Source organism: Trachinotus anak, unplaced genomic scaffold, assembly GCF_046630095.1.
Source record: "Trachinotus anak isolate AG129_WGS33_773 ecotype Australia unplaced genomic scaffold, CSIRO_AGI_Tana_v1 ptg000004l, whole genome shotgun sequence".
NCBI lineage: Eukaryota > Metazoa > Chordata > Actinopteri > Carangiformes > Carangidae > Trachinotus > Trachinotus anak.
Window position 1 is genome coordinate 21399274 of NW_027273855.1, and position 19662 is coordinate 21418935.

General features: G+C 38.4%; 3 protein-coding genes across 3 annotated transcripts; 2 read left to right on the forward strand and 1 right to left on the reverse strand.

Annotated features, from left to right (window-relative positions):
- Positions 1–7177: 7177 nt before the first annotated feature.
- Positions 7178–10555, forward strand: mfsd4ab (major facilitator superfamily domain containing 4Ab). Its single transcript, XM_071476948.1, has 10 exons — positions 7178–7522; positions 7646–7844; positions 8114–8350; positions 8491–8653; positions 8804–8919; positions 9054–9227; positions 9357–9504; positions 9588–9658; positions 9793–9913; positions 10005–10555. Exons 1-10 carry the CDS (start codon positions 7293–7295, stop codon positions 10097–10099), a joined length of 1554 nt encoding a protein of 517 aa, XP_071333049.1. The 5' UTR covers positions 7178–7292; the 3' UTR covers positions 10100–10555.
- An 88-nt stretch (positions 10556–10643) lies between these two features.
- LOC139620920 (acidic mammalian chitinase-like) lies at positions 10644–13964 on the reverse strand. The gene is made up of 11 exons (XM_071476949.1): positions 13927–13964; positions 13720–13749; positions 13403–13604; positions 13231–13287; positions 12981–13146; positions 12582–12706; positions 12299–12422; positions 11913–12098; positions 11614–11733; positions 11246–11387; positions 10644–11144 (listed from the first exon to the last, which is right to left on the reverse strand). The coding sequence occupies exons 1-11, from the start codon at positions 13949–13951 to the stop codon at positions 10852–10854; spliced, it is 1470 nt and encodes a 489-aa protein (XP_071333050.1). The 5' UTR covers positions 13952–13964; the 3' UTR covers positions 10644–10851.
- A 2259-nt stretch (positions 13965–16223) lies between these two features.
- LOC139620923 (CMRF35-like molecule 3) lies at positions 16224–17524 on the forward strand. Its single transcript, XM_071476956.1, has 4 exons — positions 16224–16274; positions 16392–16757; positions 17064–17121; positions 17279–17524. Exons 1-4 carry the CDS (start codon positions 16238–16240, stop codon positions 17379–17381), a joined length of 564 nt encoding a protein of 187 aa, XP_071333057.1. The 5' UTR covers positions 16224–16237; the 3' UTR covers positions 17382–17524.
- The last annotated feature ends 2138 nt before the right edge of the window (positions 17525–19662 follow it).

The window sequence follows — 19662 nt, forward strand, 5'->3', positions numbered from 1 at the left end:
GTTTTGCCTGGTGAATCTGGGATGAAGACAGCAGGTGCTGTTGCCCCTCTGTGAGTCACATTCACTTACAGCTTTCTCCCCCTCTACTAATAACACCCTCCTGCTCCTGTGTGTGTGTGTGGGGGGGGGGGGGGGGGGGGGGGGGGGGGCTGACAGGGAGAATGAGGTACTGTATAATGAAAGCACAAGCAACACACCCTGAGAAAAGATACAGTTTGCTGAAGGTTTTAATGAGTGACGTCACGTTGGTCTGGTCAGAATAGCTAATGAGCTGTGTGACACCGAAGCGAAGGCGATCGTGTAAAGGATTAATGCAACTGCATCTCTTGTCAGTCACCACTGTGCTTCTCTCCGCTGCTTGTGCTGCATCAGTGCCGCAAGAGAAGCCCTGTTTTCACTCACAGTCTTACCCCCCCCTCCCCTCACACCCTTCCCTACCCTCTCTCTCTCTCTCTCTCTCTCTCTCTCTGTGTCCTCCTCTTGCTTTCCCTCAAACAGACACACACTGGCTCGGTTCATTACTATTCACCAGGTTTCACTAAGACACGCATCATTGCTCTGCTCTCTACAACTGTGTCGGGAGAGGCGGACGAGAGGAGGACAGGAAGAAGGAGAAGAAGGGAAAAAGCAAGAGACATCTTATGATAGAAAAAGAATAAATCACCACTGTGTTTTCCATGTCCGAATGTGTGTACATACATATATAACCTGACAGCTGCATGCATGAGGTGTTCTCTTTTCTGGCTGTGACAGAAAAATCTTCAGGGGAACAAAGCTGGTTCAGTCCTCAATACAGACATGTGTTATCCTTTGTGGGGTTTTGAATTCATCACTTGCCTTTCATTAAAACCAGTGAGGTCGTACACTCTATCACAGCATTCAAATTATTATCTGTGCTGATATACTGACAAAGCATTTCATCCATGAAAATGGGCACAATGCTTGATTTATATTCCTGTGTTGGCTCAGTGTAAGCCTCCTATACTCTAGAACACTTTGTCACATCCATTCCAGGAAAACCATACTTCACTATGAAACTAATCCTTTGTTATGCTACTTTTAATTTCACTCTTTATTCAGATGCTCTCAATAGATTACAGTGACTCCTAGAATTATAGCAAAATCACAAGCAAGGAGAAGCTATGCTGCAGTGGAAACTTATACAATCAAACAAATTAGATTTGATGGAAAATATAGATAATAAGTAGATGATATCAATTGCAAAAGGCTGTGGCTGTGTTCTTCACCCTAAAACATATTAAATGTGAAGTAACATTGGAAGACATTCATCCAGCATAAAACCTAAAAAAAAAAGAGGGTGTAGCTATTCTCTCCATTTCCAGCCTTTCCAACCAATTTATTTGGCTTCAATGGCGTTTTAGAGTTTGTTGCACCTAAACTGCATTTATCTTTTTCAAGGTCTTGACAAATAGAAATCATCTCTGGGAAGGTTTGAGAATACAGAGGATGTGTTTCCTCTTTTCTCTCCTGATAACATCAGCAGAGAAAGTAAACTGAAAACTGACACGGACATTCAAGATGTGCCATTTGTATCTTGACAAAAAGTAATGTAAGAGTGGTTTACTATAAACTAGAGCTGCGAAAACTAGTTGATCAATGAAAAAGAATTAAATGGCAACTATTCTGACAGTTGATTAAATCATTTGAATATTTTTTTAAAGCTGAAAGCAATTACAAAAATTGTCAAGATTCTATGATATTAAGTATCTTTATTTTACTGACAAAGCAGGAAAGTGAGTGTTGGTATGTTAACACAGTATTTTGACCTATTAAATGATACTGAAAATCATCGTCAGTTGTGGCCCAACTGTAACACCTGTGAGCCGGTCTTGAGTGGCATCTGATAAGTAATATAGTCCAGGAGTTCCTGTAATACTTTACAGCAGAGCCCACTTTACACACTAAAATCCAACTGAGAGGAATTAATGTCAGCTTCATCGCATGGAAAGAACAAATTAGAACAGTTTTCAGACCAAAAACCTGAAGGTGACATCTGAGTACAATTTGGTGTGAAATGCTGAGCTGAAATGATGTACTGTGTATTAAATGTTCCTGTGTATTTTCTTGAAGTTTAACATGATGGCAGTCATTATGCAAGACAAACTGCAGCTATAGCAACAACTGGCCACTAATACATAATTCATAGTAAAGCCGGTAATAACCATCAGCATTAGAGCATACATAGTTAGCCAGTATAACAAGGATCAAACGATACAGCATTGTTCCATTCATCTGGAGTACAAAGTGGGGACTGGCTGATAGAAGCCATTATCGTCAGAGGGCTCCAGATGTGATCGGCTGCTGTGCTTTTAAGAATCGTATGTGGGAATTCCTGCCTGAAGTCTTTGAATAAGCATCAACACTTCACTGAACTTAAACTTGTATTCACATAATATTAAAGCCTGGACTGGTGGAGAAAAAGCCTTTATCCCCAGTCCAATACATTATAAAACTCATTATGTTCTGAAAGACTTTACTGTGGACACATCACGGTAAAAGAACAGCATTCTCGTAATGACTCTGATGATTAAATGATGATTAAAAGTTTTCTCCTGAGAGATCAGCCTTTTTTTTTACTGCTTCCAAACCCTATCATGTAGAAGTTATGTTGATATACTAATAACGTGCAACAGGAAATACTTTTTATCAACATAATTACAAAGCGTTGGGATTGAATGCATTTGCCAGGTTGCAAAATAAAGATACTGCATATACAGTATCTGCTAAATGTTCACTGACAAGGTGCATGTGTTTCATTCAAGTTGACTTGACATGTAAGTGAAACCACAACTTTTCCTTAGCCCTCACCGAACACAGGGCTGAGTGAGGATGGAGTGTACACCCCACTGTCCACGGACTATCTCCAAATGACTTGTACGCACAACAAAAACATAGCAATTCCTTCACTGGAACAGGCAAAGCAAATTAGCACGCAGACATACCTACTGGTTTGTGCTGTAACATATTTAACATAGTTTAGCTTTAGTTCATCTCACAAAAGAGCTTAAGATGTTAGTCAGTGCCAAAAATGAGATCACTTTCATGTCTGTTTTAGCATCTTTGAACTGGGTTCTTCTTATCTCTGAAATAGAAAGTGTTTGCCTAGAGAATGCTCGCTATAATCAGCTTTACAGAAATGATTTCACATGAAAGTGACTCTTCACATTACTCTGAATAATTATACTCATTTTTGATCTACTCATGCAATGCCCTTCACAAGTGCTTTGTGTCTTAACTACTTCACCAACAGCTAGTTTGAAAGCACGGGGCTCTGTAGAATTAGCACTGTTTTGCCCTGCAGACGTGTCTGTTTGCATACCACATTTCCCTGGCTCTATTTTGAGCCAGAGGAGATGTGTAGGGGGTGCACTGCAGGGCATTTCCATCCACAGCTATGGGGATTGACTGGAGAAATGTGGATAGCTGACTATTTTTCTTATTGCTTCAAGATGAGCCTGTGTCATGTTCAGTACATTCAGTTTAAGTGTGAGGATTGGCTAAAGTACAGCCCATCCCCACACTTGTACTGAATGTACTGAATTATGTATGCCTGCCTGAGCTGACAGGTAATAATGCATAAATGTATTGTGCCCTCATCCTTCTCAAAGACATTCAAATGTTTGTCTCCTGCATGATTGCATATACACACAGACTTAAGAAGACACGTATCTATCATTGGAGGTGTTAACATCATACTTGGCAACATGTGCTTTGCTTTGCGAGGTCAGTGGACCCTAAAGAAATGCAGTATATAGATAACGCAAACAGCAGGGGTGGGGAAAGAGCAGTGAGGGAAAAATGGAGCAATCAGATTATGATTCCTGTCACATTGTCCTGGCACCGTCTCAGGCTTCTGATTGAGAGTTGGCTAAATGTCAGCCTATGGAGATGAGAGGGAGAGGAGCAAAGCAACACAGCTTTTGTCCACTTTAAACCCTGTCACTGATGTCTTGTCTCTTTATGTGGCTGCCATCGGCAAACCATGTGTCAGACTGCAAAAGAGATACTGTGCAGCGTGTTAATGTGTGTGTGGGAGAGAGAAAGGGAGCAAGAAGTAGAATATTCAACAACAGTGATCGTTATGTATTATAAATAATTTGTTAGTTCCCTTCATTATTTACTTCTTGTAAAGTGCTGCTTATGTACTTATGCTCATATAGAGTTATATAGAGGCAAACCTGATTGATTTTACTTTGACTTGTAGATGAAACAGTGCTTTTACACCATCTAGTGGAGAAAAAACACACAACTTGTAGTCCCCCCTCTGCTCTACAATGTGTTGTGTTACTTTGTTATTTCTGACTTGGATTCACTTTGCAGGATGATGCAGAGTTTGACATTAGTTGGACTATATACAGGCATCATTTTGTGACATTGATACACAACTAGTTTGGAGGCCAATTGTGGTACAACATAGGCCACAGTTTACACAAGTGTGATATGCAGTGGTGGAAAGTAACTCCATATATTTACTGCAGTACTGTGCTTAAGTACACATTTCTAGTTGCACTTTTATTTGAGTATTTCTATTTCATACTGCTTTATGCTTTATGCTACTTTTTTGGGACTAATATATAATTTATAATATATAATTTTTCACTACATTTATTTGACAGATTTATTACTGAGTACTTTGCAGATTAATATTGTAGATATGAAATATAATCAACAAATGAATGAATATGCATTATTATAGATAAAGTTCAAATTAGCCAGCCCTACCTTTACCTGCTGCAGCATTATAAAGATTTTTTTACACATAAGGGATCAATAATTATAATCAAACAGTGTATGATGTTATTTTGATATAGGCGATTCTGCACTTTCACTTTATGTATATTGTGTTTATTTTAATGTCAGTATTTGATTAACTTTGATATAAGCATTTTAAATGCAGGACTTTATTTGTATTTCTGAAGTTGGTATTGGTACTTTTACTTATCCAAAACATCTAAGTAGCTCTTCCCTCACAGGTGATATGGAAACCTGCAGCCTCCAGCAAAAACTCACTGAGAATTGACTTTCCCTGTGTCCAGCACTTGAACAATGAACAATATTTGCATATTCATAGATTATGGAAAGATTTTGAAGAAGGCAGAGATGTAATTTTAAGAATTGTTACACATACAGCACCTCTTCCCAATCTTATCTGTGTAAAGAGGTTCATTCAAAAACAAATGTCCTACTTCAGTAACCAGAAGTTCCTGTTGATTTTTAACATCCTCTCACACACCTCTAAGGTAACGTTAGTTGACAATTACCTGAAGAAGTCATCTTGCGTTGCTATATCTCCAGAAGAGGAAGCAGATGTTAATGAATGCCATTTGTATAAACACATATATGTCTCAGGGTTTAGTACCTGACCAACATCTCCACCTTGCAGGACATGTTGGCAAATCAGTTACACAGCTAAGCTTGTAGGCTGTGTGAGTCTGTCATACAACGCGATGTAGAAAAATACAGTCACAGGAAAATTGGTGTCCTATTGTGTAACAGTTGCAAATATAGCTCATGCCGGAAATCAATACAGGCATTGAATCATAGCAAAGGATCAAGAGTTTTCATAGATATGCATCATATTTCTGTATTAAGGGGACAAAAATGATCTAGTAAACTAAAATTTGGTCACTGCAGCAGCAAGAACCAAACAACTCACCTTTCATTAAAGATAAGTCTTTGACTACTGAGAGCATAAAATCACATTAAAAAAATACATTAAATCAAACATACAACAGGTTTGTATCAATATATAGATCAATATATCAGGTTTGTAGTCATATGTAATACATAAAATTCCTTTACGATGCCAGTGTCTTTCCCAAAATTCAAGTAAAAAATGACTAAATTCACACTTTTAATAATAAGCCTGTGTCGTGATTTGCCGGAAGCCCATATTTGGCCACAACCAGTAAAGCGTTGCTTCTCCTCTGCAATCATTAAGGGGATTAGGTATTAAGTCTTTTCTTTTATTCATACCACTGCGAGTCTAGTAATACAGCACATTACTCATCATTATTCATTACAGAATACACATTTCAAAACCCAATTAACAGTTACATGTAAGCCTCCCCACACATATCTAAATAATGCAGTAGCTTTTAGATGCACTGCTTCTGCCAGTTTATTGGCAGATTGCCATCCATTCTGAAATGAGGTCAAGCTAAACATTATAGTGTCATATCACACATATTGTCTACCCTGAACTTTTAAACTGATCCCCACACACACACACACATAAAATGAAAAAAAAATCAATAAACTAAATTGAATCTCAAGAAATTGGATAACAATCGTTATTTAAACTTCAGTCCTTTTATCGTATTGACTTTGACAAATACTGTAAAAATAAATAAATAAAGACTTAAGTAAGAAATGTTTAACAGTCTACAGCCATGCTAGTGGATATGAAGATTTCACTTAATACTAAAAATGTCAACTAGAGGTTGAAGTTGATATGGTTCATCCTCTGGGGACCATGAGTGTATGAACATAATATCATGGAATCAAATCAAATATTTTAGATATTTCAGTATGAACCAAAGTGGTAGAACAACAGACAGAAGAACACTGCCATCAATAGAACCACTTTGCTATAGTGACTAAAAAGAAAGAATATATTGAGTAGTGAGCTATTGTTACGTCTGTACAAAGAATAACAACATCAGATTTCTTCCTGACAAAAAACAAGCCCATGTGCAAAACTTAAAATAAAGTAATATACACAGAGAATTTATAACAGCTGAATAATTTTTATATAGTAGAATTATGAATTGAAAATATATATATATTTTTTGCATTGACATTTTATAGCACATTATGTAATTTGTAGAGTCCAAGCTTTTCTTGCCATATGGGTCTCCAGTTATGAAAGAGAAGACAATCTGTCCATGGGACACCTATGTCTCATCACTTCCTGAATGATAAATTTTCCATTGATAGGGTGAGAAGTGCCATGACATACAAATGCACACTTTCTGGTAGCATTTCAACACAGACCTTTTTTTTTTTCATTGACAATCATTGACACAATTCAAATAGGCATATTATTGTTGGAGGGTCCTCTACTTCATCCATTAACTCAAGAGGACATCCTTTTCAGTTAGGCAATACAAACAGGGGGGAGCGAAGAGCTTTAAAAGAGATCGAGAAGCTCACTACACTGCAACAAGCATCCACCAAACTTCCAGAGCTGCTTTGATATTTTGAGATTGTTAAAGTGAAAAACAAAAATCCTGTTCCACTGAGTTACATCTACCTTGATTGTGGCCAAGATGTTTATGGATGAACGAATTATAACTCTGTTCAAACGGAATGCCCATCATACGTTGACATACTGGAGTGTTTTCTTCAGCTTTGGACTCTGCATTGCTTTCCTTGGACCTACAATTTTGGACTTGCAATGTCAAACTAACTCAACACTGAGTCAGATAACCTGGGTATTCTTTTCCCAGCAGTTCTGCTTGTTGATTGGCAGCTCTGTTGGTGGTGTTTTCAAGCGAACGTAAGTATCATGAACTCATAACTGGAATATTATCTCCCAGACTCTGTTGTGCATAGTATAGTAATAATCTTAAAATAATTGTCTGTCATTATGACCAGTATTTGTCTCTTTTCTCTCTTAAAGGTTGTTCAGTGCTCTTTCTGCTTTATTTGTCTCTGCTCTCGTCATCTCTATAATATTTGCCATCATCCCTCTGTGCAATAATGTTCTCCTGCTGGCCATCGCCATGGCTGTGTCCGGTTTGGCGATGGGTGTTATTGACACCATTGCTAACATCCAACTGGTGACCATCTATCAGAAGGACTCAGCTGTTTTTTTACAGGTGAAAAAGCCTGTAGCGTCAGTACCATATCTATGGAAATACTGACATTACAGCATTCATATTCAATGAATAATTAATAGCAGGTTCAGGCAAAATAAAATCTATAGTTTTTGTCCTCCCACAAAATGGAAAGACAAATGAACTACAATTTTGTACACAGTATGATCTGTAGGAGTATATTGTCACATTAGTATCTAGCTATATACTGCATTTTTGAAAAGCTACAGTAAGTCGTGTCTCCGGCCTTTGTCTTTGTCTACATTCTGCAGGCTCTTCACTTCTTCATTGGGTTCGGAGCCCTGGTGAGCCCACTGATTGCAGATCCTTTCCTCTCCGAGACGGGCTGTGGGAATCACACAGGGAATGGGACTGAGATGATGCATCATTTCAGGAACATGCTGAGAAACAGTCCGATTGCAGACCACAATATAACTCAGAGCGAGGCAGGAGGAGAGGAAGAGGAGTCCATTGTGCACTATGCTTTCTGGATCATGGCACTTATTAATGTACGACACTGAACAAACATAGATTTAGAAGTTTGTTTGTTTTTTTGATAAAGTCTAAATCTGTTTTTGTTTTTGTTTTTTTCATTTTCAGTTGAAATGATAAAAGTGTAAAAAACTGGATATTTTTTGTGCATCCTTAGCTGCCCGTACCCATTGCAGTCCTGTTCCTGATGTATCGGGAACAGCTGATCCCATGCTGCCCCAGTGGCACCCCTCGTCTTCTGGACAAAGATGAACTAGCAATGGAGAACCAGCAGGGGGCCGAGGGCTCAGAAACAGAGCAGAAGGAACATGAAGCTGGAGGTGAAGAAGTGACTTTTATTCTGTATTTCAAAATGAATAATGCATACTTTCTTTGAATTTCAGTCATTTATGATGAAAAAAAAACAATAAATGCCAATGCCATGCCTTATGTGCACAATCTGTTATTCTTGACTTTTCGCTCTGTTACAGGTCATGGGGATATCTTCAGCTGCTGTCAGAATGATAACCTGCGCGGCCTGCCAGTATCCTTCTTCATGATTCATATCCTTGGCGGGATGGTGCTCTTCATGACTGATGGTATTGTGGTGAGTGAGGGGTACAGATAAATAATACGATGTGCACTTTGCAAATTATGTTCCACATAAAATTTTATGAATTTGAACAAAATCTGAGTCACAGACAGTGGAACACATTAAACACATTGCTTTGTCTCTTTCAGGGTGCATATGCGGGCTTTGTGTACACCTACGCTGTGGCGCCACCAATGTCACTGCCTCATAAGGTAGCAGGTTACCTGGCCAGCATCTTCTGGGCAGCGATCACCGCTGGACGTCTGTTGTCCATACCTCTCTCGTATCGTTTCCAGCCTGTGAGACTGCTCATGTTCAACCTGGTAAAGCCAATGAAACATTTAGAGCTCTATTACATTATAGATGAGACATACACAGTGAAACATAATGGTCAAAACACTTGGTGATATCAACACTAACTTGATCATACTCTCTCCTCTTTGTTTTTACAGGCCGGTGCTATTGTTACTGTGTTGATGCTGCTCATTTTCTACACCAGCCGCATCTTTTTGTTCGTTGGTACCTGTTTATGTGGCCTGTTCCTCAGCAGCATTTTCCCCTGCATGCTTGCCTATACTGAAGACATCCTTGATTACCAGGGTATAAGGAAGTGTTTATAGCACAATAATAACTAGTGGAAATGAAACAAGGAGAGGAAGTAAATCATCCATTTCCTTTTGCAGGGTGTGCAACCTCAGTCCTGGTGACAAGTGCAGGGATGGGAGAGATGGTAATGCAGGTTCTGGTTGGCTCAGTAAGTCTGATGAGTAACTTGTTATAGAAACAGAGAGCATGCAGAAGATGTGAAAATGCTCATAATTGCAGAAACAAGACCAGTGAAGATGTAAATTCATGTTCAGTAGTTTAATGTTGCCGTCTCACCCATAGATTATCCAGACTGAAGGCAGCTACAGCTTCCTGCTGTGCGGAATGATAATCGCCTGCATTGGATTTATCCTCTTCATCGGTCTCCTGCTGTTCCATCGAATGCACAGAAATTACCTCACAGGTACAGTACCAACCAGCATCCTCAAACACTGCTGCTGAGGGTGTGTTTTCATTCATTTAACACTAATCATCCCTAACTCCAACTCCAACAGGAACATCGAAAAAGTCTGCCATGGTGGAGGAACCAGCAGCAGAGCAGAATGGATCTGCCAGAACAGAACAGAAAGAGGAGAAAGAGAGCAGCTGAGAGGGCCAGCAACCGTGTTTTGTCCTTTACTGGCTACTGTGGGAGATGAAGTATTAAGACGATTTGTCATCACAGACTCCTGATGATTTACCAAGGGTCTACCAAAATGAGCACTGTGAAATGACATGGTACTTGCAAGGTAGATAGTGTGCTACTATTAGAGGTTATGGTTCAAACTCTTAGATTGTTTTTCTGTTTTGTGAATCAGAGACAGCATTCATCAAATGTTCTGTTTTATGTTACATTAGGGTTTGAAATTTCCAACACAAGGATAATGATCATTTCAGCCTCAGAAACTCTACCTTTGTATACTTTACAGACTTTTTCTGTTTTTCCATTTAATTGTAATCTTTTGTTTCATGTTGTTTTATGTGTTTTGGCATATCTTTGGCATGTAAGGGGAAATATACATAGTGTATAACATGTCTATTAAAACAGTTATACTGGGACAGTGAATATAGTGTAGTTTGGATTCATATAAAGACAATACTGACACCACATTTTGTAACTGATATCAAACAAAAGACTGTGGATACGTACAACACACGTGCAACAATCCAAATCTTTATTTGTCTTTGCTTCTAAAATTAACTATTCAAGACGACAGAATCAGGTTTTACATTGTTTAACATTCAGTATGTGAACACATGATCTTTGTACTCAAAGTAGTTAGCCCCTGAGAACTAAGAACAAATGTAACACAGGCCCAATCAGCCTTTGAACAGTTAACCAGTTAATTGATAACTTCAGCTTTAGGACCAATTGCAACAAGAACAGGAGCTGTCGAAGACCAGACCAGCAGCACAGTGCTGAAAGTAGGTTTTCCCCCTGCTACAGTTGTAGAACTGGTTCTTGTTTGTTGGGTCAGGGTACATGCCGTTGGCCTTTCCAGCACAGAACCCGCTGTCCATGCCGCTGGTACCGGAGCTCCCACCAGAAGAGCTGCTGCCACTGGAGCCCCCGCCGGAGCTTCCTCCAGAGCTGCTTCCAGGAGTTGTGCTCACTCCAGCAATTAGAGGAAGTCGTGTGGCAGGAGGGGCACAGGCTAAAAAAACACCACAAATAAATTATTTAATAAAAGGGTGTTTCTGTAACACTGTATGGATTTCACCTTGATCATCAGTAATAAGGTATTAATGGTCATACATGCTTGTTCCAGATTAAGGCCCTTTTTGAGAACATTAATCAGTGGGTATTTTCCCTGGTTACAGAAAGTGCCCAAGTAGTCATCCATATCAATGGTCCACACCATGGCACCCCCAAAATTGCTCTTCTTCAGCCAGTCAACCTACAGACAGCCAGAGGGGGGTGTTGTAGACAGCATTTTAATTGACAGCATGTTTTTTGCACGCAAGACTCCACATACAGAAAAGGGGGCATCATTTTATAATAATGAATATAGGTTTTGACAGGTTATGGGGATTGGGGAGCATTTTAGCCCATAGGTAATTCATCACAGCCAAACAGATTGGCCTGAGAAATGATAAAACAAGTTTTCTGTGCATGTCTGCTACCTTGATCTGGAAGCTCTTGATGTTGTCATAGCCCACCCACTGATTTCCCTTGTAGGCATATGGCACATCCTGGGCCTGGTTCCAGATTTCAGTTGCTCCATCTTTCAAAAAGCCACAGATCTGTAATTTCACAAAGCAACATGTCAATGTGACAATACAGGAACTTTACTTCTTTATCTGCAGTCTGTAATAATATGATGAAAGGACCCAGAGGAATATTAAGTTTGAATTAACAATTAGCCACCATTAACATTCAAGCCTATAGTTTTTTACTTTATTATAGTAACAAGAAAGCATACCTCAAAGTAAGCAAGCTCTCCAGCCTCTTGTGTGTACTTTCCTGGAGTTCCAGCACCAGAAACAGGTGCTCCAACGCCATGGTCAGCAGGGTTTCTAAGAGTGAATGTGTTCCCATATGTGGGTAAACCAACAATCAGCTTCTCAGCTGGGGCTCCCTGGCTCTTCCAGTAGTTCATGGCATAGTCCTGTAACCAAGGAATTGGAGATATACATGTCTCTAGAACTATACATAAATTAGACTGTAGATAGATTTTGTGGATGTTTCATTGTAGTTGTGGATAAAACTGGCAGATGTAAATTTATGGACAAGCTGCAGATATATTCTTTCCACACATCCAGTTTTGGCAAATTAATACAATTTCCATGAGGATGTTCAAGTACTCACTACATTGAAATAGATGAAGCCACCCTGGTCCTCAGGGCCTCTAGACAGGGGGCTACATTCACCGGTCATAGGGTCCCAAGAGCCGTGGAAATCATAGGACATTACATTAATCATATCCAGGGCCCTGGACGTAGAAAACAAACAGGAGGAGAGGTCACCACACCAACTTTCACAAGCTTTAGATTAATAATTTTAGAGTATAGAGTTGTGCCATTTATCTGTGACCCATTATTCTGCCATGGCTAAGATAGGACATATCACAAATATTGCCTCAGATGCTTACTGTCCAAGCTTGGGAATCTGATAAGCAGAATCAATGGTGTCCTTTCCAGCCGACACAGCAGCAGACATCAGAAGACGAGCCCTGTTGGTCTGCTTGGCCTCATTCTCAAAGGCAGCTCTCATCTCCTGTTGAATGCCAACATATATATACTGGAGATCAGTTGACACTAAATATTTTTAGTGTCAACTGATCTCCAGGATTTGTAACGTGGTCAGGTTGTGAATTGTTTTGCTTTTATGTATCTTTTATTCATCAAGGCTCAGTGGAAAGACCACAGGCCATTTAGTGTGGCCCAACAAATTAGAGACAAATTATTAGCCAAGAAATTATTCAAATCTAATTGAGAAAAGTAAAAGTGGAATCTGAACAGAAACAGAAAACCAGACATGGCAAACAAACCTCCAGGAAAACAGCATAGTACTGCTTATCCTCAGGGGGACTTCCTCTGTTAGCTGGATACTCCCAGTCAATGTCAAGCCCATCAAACTCATACTTCCTCAGGAATGAAATGACTGACTTGATGAAGGTCTGACGGTTGGCAGGGCTTGACACCATTTGTGAGAAACTAATGCAAGGAAAGAAATGTATTAAGGCAGTTGATCCTCATTGTTTAGAGTGCCTTGTCTGCAGATTTCTGCAGATATCTTACCCTGCAGAGCCAAAGTTCCATCCTCCGACAGACAGAAGAGTCTTCAGGTTGCCATTCCTGCCAAGCAATCAGACATTTTTACTCTTCTACTTTCCTAACTGTGTTTTATTGGTGTAACTTTATCATTCTCCTTGGGGATTATTTCTTTTTATACAAGAGGAAATAGACTCACTGGTTCTTCAGTCCATTGAACTGACTGTAAAGTTCCACATCATTCCACTCATAGGTGGCCAGTTGGTTGTTCTTAATGGTGGCAAAGGCATACAGAAGATGGGTACACAGGCATGGGTCGATGTCACTGGGCATATAAATGGTTGGAGGTGGTCTGTACTGTGCCCAGTTTGTGAAGTAGCATGACAGGATGAAGGATGAGCCTTTGATACATAAGAAATCCATTATTTACGGACCAAACACACATGCATTACAATTTCTGACCATAAAAAGAAAAATAAATGTGTGCACTGTATCCAATATTTATGAATTGCTTACCAAGCTGCACATGCAGCAGCAGGGCCAGAGCTGGAAAGTTAAAAAAAAAGCATTTATCTTTGAGGAAAAGAAATAAGTGTAAAAAAATGCTCAAAATTACAACTCAAAAATGGATGTAATATACAGTACTGTCCATTTAAATCTGGGAAATATCAATTCTCAGGACACCATCATGTAAAAGAGAAAAATGTTTCAGTGCAGACTCACCTGTCACAAACAGTACTTTGCCCATGACTACCTTGTAAAAGAAGGTCGAATAACTGGTTTACTCACTTTTATACACACCCAATTTTCCCAAACGCAACAAAAATTGGACATCTGCCAAAATAGGCGTTTATTTGCAAATGATTGTTACAGAGAAGATTAGCAGATGTGATTACTTATCATGCTTTCAGGCATATTCCGCACACGCACACTTTCTCCTTGTGTGAAGGTCTCATTTATCCAGAGCAAATACAGTTCTGAGCACTGCAGCAAATAGACCTGAGACATGTTTTAAGAAATGATCACAAAAACAACAAGAGTCATTTTGTCACAAATATTTGTTTGGGGAAGTAGCTACAGTACATTTCCCTGTTTTGCCAAATTGTAATGAAAATCTTAATCTAAGAGTTTACATAAGAAAGAAGTTGTAGTAAATGCAGGAAATGTTTCTGTTGAGTGGTGACAATATGCCATAGTGGTAAAATATTCGCGGTCAACTTATAAACACTGGGCAAAATTGCCTTTGGAAGACTATTCAGACTGCAGATATGTGATGATAAATATGTCTGACGTCAGGGTCATAATATGTCATGTTGTGAGATTTACATTAAAATCAAACCCATTCACAGGGTGAGAGTAGAACTTATCTAATCATTTTGCTTCCATTATAATGCAACCTTGTTTGCCTGCCCAGTTTATGCAACATTTAAAGAAAGATATGCTGGTGTCAGTGGAAAAAACGCCTCTGCTGTGCCATAGCCTAGAAGCAGAAGTCAAGTCCCTCTGCTGTTCAAGTGTCTCGACAATTAAAAAAAAATATTCGGGCAAACGTCAAGGGTACTGGGAGTGGGATGTTTCACTGACCCACTGATTTGCTTAGTTAGATGTAAAAAAAAAAATTATCCAATTTAAATTTTTACCAAGGTCATTTCATCATCTCAGGACAGTTCATTTAGGAGCTTACTTGAGAATTCTATCTTCAAGGTGTAAATCAAAAGCTAATCTCTCACATATCATATGTATATGTACTTTTATTACACAACTGCTGAGTTAAAAAGGAACACTGTGACCTCATTCAGCAGTGCCTTAAATATTCACAGATATAGAATGACTTCCATATCAAGTGGTGGAAGCTTTTCTGTTCTGCTTCTAGCAGCAAGATACAGAGATGAAATGTCACAGTCATGACATAGATTTTTGAAATAAGATGTAGTTATAAAAGAGCTTTTCAAAAACTTGAGATTTAGACGGCTGGGTGTTGCAACCCTTGAGACATTTCATTGTATGCGTCACCAGCACAGTTCTGTTTTTTACCTCTGGACTGACCTCATGACTCAGACCACATTAGTGTCATTCAAGTTTCCTCTGAAATTGCAATAAGTTATTTAACATGGGAAATTATACTGAAATATGTTTTCACACTACAATTTCACACTATGGCTTTCTGATACAATGAAGATGTGTTACTCAGCTACACTATATCTCACCTTGTTGCTGTTTGTTATCTACCTGAATTTCCTTCTGCTGTTGTTTCACCTACGTCTACATCTAAATGACTCTTATAGATACTGCAATGAAGAAATATGTTAGCTGTCAGTGAGGGTGAAAATGATCAAAAAAGATAAAGATGATGTAAAAAAAAAAAAAAAAAAAAAAAAAAAACTACAGTACAATGTGAAATATTTACACTCAAGTATATTAGACTGAAGTGCACCTCAGAGAGACAACAGCTGTGAATGTGATAACCATGTGAAATATTGAAACATAATCTTTTACAATAATACTGGCATCGGTAACATTATTATTATGCCATTAGAAATGCACTGTATTGCAAAATGGCAAAGAATCAAATTACAGGAAGGAAACCCTGAAACAATACTCAGATGCAATGGATGTAAAGATAATATTGTTTGTCCCACATTAAATTGTGTCTGCAAACTGGATGTCTGATTTGGCTATGATACATTGTAGCAGGTAATCTGGAAAGAAAACAGAATGTAGACACTGAATAAAGCATATTATGTCTTCTTACAGTTTGGACTTTAGCGCCACCTGCTGTTGAAGTAAATAAACTGGCTTTACGGTTCTCACTCTGCAGTAGTTCACACAGAGGGACAAGATGCACTAGGAAAACATTAATGTAGGATGTCAACACAATAATTCCCATACAATAACAAGCCTTTGCAAATAAACACTAATAGCACAGGGATTTGCCACACATCACCTGATTGCACAACCTTACCACACACAATAAATATGAGGAAGTCTATAAATGTTTCATCCTCTCCTTCACATTGTTCTGTCCTTTTCCACCATGAAGACCACAGGGACATTTGTTGGCTTCTTTGATGGTAAATTTTTTTTTGAAAACATCTGTAGGTTTGCAATCGTAGAGTAACATGGAAATTAACTAACATGATGTGATTTTTTTTTTTTTTTTTTTTTTTTTTTCATTTTGCATTTTGCAGCCACAGTCCTGTGTCTCCTCTGGCTAACAGAGCATACAGTGGACTCAGTTCAGCTGTCAGCTCCAATGGAGGTAACTGGAACATATGGAGGATCTGTGACGGTCTCTTGCCAGTATGACCAGCAGTTCAGAGAAAACACAAAGTACTGGTGCAAAGGATCAGTGTATGAGCTGTGTTCCATAGTGGTGAAAACTCCCAAGAACCGATCTAGTGACAGAAGCTCAATTTCTGATGATAAGGAAGCAGGAGTCTTCACTGTAACTATGACTTCACTCAGGGACAGTGATGAAGGTTTGTACTGGTGTGTCATCGCCATGTCTGGACGGAACGTCTACAGTCGTGTCAGGCTCTTCGTCTCCCACACAGGTACACTTCCGCTGGGTTACCTCAGACACTTCATCAAGCATTATACAATGCTTCTGCTATGTTTCTTGATATTCTTGCTTTTATAGAGTTGATTTAAAAACCCAGAAACACAAAAGCTCATATAACTGACTCTAAACTTGACTAACATAACTTAAAACTTGTTGTTTGGTTTGAAATTATGTTATGGCAAATATTAGTAATATATAGTTGTTATTTAATATACACATTTCTAGGATTTCTAGGAGAGAAGTTTGATCAGTCTGTAGCGTTCAATATTACATGCAAAGTGCTATTTTTCACCCACAGTGGTGACGACTACCATCCCCACAACAACCAGTTCCTCACTGGAACATGATGAAATAAGGTGAGAGAGGTCTGCAAAGTTAATATAGGTTACTGTTCCATACTGTTGTTGAGTGACACATTGATAAAACATCAAAGTAAATGTGCAAATAATGTGACACGTATATGAAAAGTGACTGATTCTAATCCCAGTTAATCTCTTTGTTTGTTTCAACTAGATGGTGGGCGACTCTACGTTGGATCCTCTTTGTCTTAATGTTGTGTTGTTTGGTATCAACATATATCGCTTTGTGGAGGATAAAAGCTGCCAAGAAAATATGATTGCAACAATTTCAAGCTCAAAACTCAAACATTTATGATTAAAAGTTAGCCAATGATTTTAAATCATGGCTGAATTATAAATGTGCTCATACTGAGGTTACAAAAGCATTCCTCCAGAGGACACTCTATCAGTGTGTGAATTAAATGGAAAAACAAACCAACTGAAAAATTGGCTTTCAGCCACTTTTTTCCTGGTATTTAAATGATTAAAACCTCATTAATTTCAGTGTCCAGGGCCTAAGATAACTTTGGGCTCAACTTCTGAATATCCAAAATTAGCACCTCTGGAGAACTGAGGCTCTTGGCCTTCACTTAATTTATTTGCAGATCTTATATGGCTGGTTGTAAAGGTTGGTGTTCATTTGCATTTAACCACCAGTTTCTAGAGGTTTTACTAAATCTGTGAATGTTGTTCTCCAAAGATGTGAAAACAGAACGCAGAATAAAAATCCCCTCATGCAGAAATAAAGGCCCAATTTTTGTGAAGTGCTGCTTTCACATTGAATAGTGGTGATGTACTTCGGTATTTTTCATTAAATTAAGGAAGGATCACAGTTTCCTCACACACACACACACACACACACACACACACACACACACACACACACACTTCCTCAGAAAGTGTGTGTGTGTGTGTTTGTTTCTATCCAATAAGTCACTCAAGTAAACTCGTGATTTTCAGTTACAATCAGAGGGAAATTATGCTTAAATTCCCCTGAAAATTTTATATATTATATTCTCAAAGAGATGCAGTGGTGATTTATGATCCTTGCCAATAAGATTTCATTACCCTACTGCTAGAAGTTGGATAATTGTGTCTGCTGGTTAGAGAACAGCGTATAGACTAGTATATATTAACAGTTTATTATCCACAACTGTACAATATAATGCAGCAACTTTGCATTTAATCTTCTTCTTGTTCAGCACGTGATGTTCAGTTTATGTATATCAGAGAGGTGGTGAAGTATTTAGTCTGTGGCGATGCTGTATTGGTTTATATTATAGATTGTTTTTCATGTTCTATATTAGAGTGGGCAAAGCATGAGAAACATCTTTGAGTTCTTTTTTTTCACAGCAGACACCTTGACTTGTCATAGCAGAATAAGGTGCTATTTGTAATATTAATGATGGCTCAGCTCTGTTCTAGTGTCCCAATAAGCCATAAGGACAATAACAAGCTAACTGGAATTCAGCTGTTATCACCGATTTTATCATTTACACTTTTTCCTACTGTGACATGTCAAAACATCTTTCATGAAAAAGGCCTACAGCCAAGTAGCTCCAGGCCAAAATATATCATTGTGTTAACAACCACATAACAAGATCAGTGACAAGAAATTGTAACGTATTTAGTGCTTAAACTATGGAGAATCAGGGAGTAACGACTGGTTATTTCAGAGGAAATAATACATAAATTACACTCTTATTTTTGTAGGTAGCCCTACCCTATGTTTTTTGTAAATACAATGTATAATACTGGGAAACAAATCAGAAGTATTACTTTTATTCTTTTAATCACATAGTAAGAACCATTATTCTCAACTGTTTTCCCCTTTTCTATTCTTTGATTACACAGGAAGAAGTTTCCCTTCTTCAAACTTCAGTTTTGTTTCCAGTGCTATACCTTGTAAAAATGATGCTATAATTTGTTTCTCCTTGCATCTAAAATTTCCAATTGTTATTCCCTTTTCCCCCATGGTTTTATTTTCTTCCAGTGGACCTGCATATGGGTATCAGTGGGAACCAGTATGTATTTTATTAGTACCTAATTCATACAATGAAGTTACACTGAAAATCACGGCCTGTGTAATAGGGTGTTACCCAGTTTTTCTGTTTTTTTCTGGTCAGCTGCATTAAAAGGATATGTTTATAATATAATAATGTATATAATTTCTCTCTATCTCATCTAACTCTATACGCTTTCTCAGTAATATACAGAGTAGCTGGCTACCTGTAAGTAGGCTATACTGTGGCACAGCTCAGACTCAGGTGAAGATGCAGGATATGAGGGACTGAGGAGGTGATGTCACCACTTCTGCATCCTTAACTTCTGTCAAGAAAGCCAACATAACGAGAGGATTTTTATCTTTCAAAGTAAAAGCCTGAGCAGGAAACAAGTGAAAACTCGTACGGATATGTTCCATAAAAACACTATATACAGGATAAAAGTAAATGAAATGAACAACTTTAGATTAAATCTTTGCTTCATTACATCCACATTGGTGCTTACTTTGCATAACGTGTAGCGTAAGATTTTGCTTTTGATGTTTTACTTTGAAGA

Excerpts from the sequence above, each read along its gene's own strand:
- mfsd4ab (XM_071476948.1), top strand. The coding sequence starts at position 7,293 with ATGTTTATGGATGAACGAATTATAACTCTGTTCAAACGGAATGCCCAT. Across the intron at positions 8,351-8,490 it reads GGATCATGGCACTTATTAAT|CTGCCCGTACCCATTGCAGT; the intron begins GTACGACACTGA and ends GTGCATCCTTAG. Across the intron at positions 9,914-10,004 it reads GCACAGAAATTACCTCACAG|GAACATCGAAAAAGTCTGCC; the intron begins GTACAGTACCAA and ends CAACTCCAACAG.
- LOC139620920 (XM_071476949.1), bottom strand. The coding sequence starts at position 13,951 with ATGGGCAAAGTACTGTTTGTGACAG. Across the intron at positions 13,147-13,230 it reads TGGAACTTTGGCTCTGCAGG|TTTCTCACAAATGGTGTCAA; the intron begins GTAAGATATCTG and ends TCCTTGCATTAG. Across the intron at positions 12,423-12,581 it reads CAGATTCCCAAGCTTGGACA|GGCCCTGGATATGATTAATG; the intron begins GTAAGCATCTGA and ends TTCTACGTCCAG.
- LOC139620923 (XM_071476956.1), top strand. The coding sequence starts at position 16,238 with ATGAAGACCACAGGGACATTTGTTGGCTTCTTTGATG. Across the intron at positions 16,758-17,063 it reads GCTCTTCGTCTCCCACACAG|TGGTGACGACTACCATCCCC; the intron begins GTACACTTCCGC and ends TTTCACCCACAG. Across the intron at positions 17,122-17,278 it reads CTGGAACATGATGAAATAAG|ATGGTGGGCGACTCTACGTT; the intron begins GTGAGAGAGGTC and ends TGTTTCAACTAG.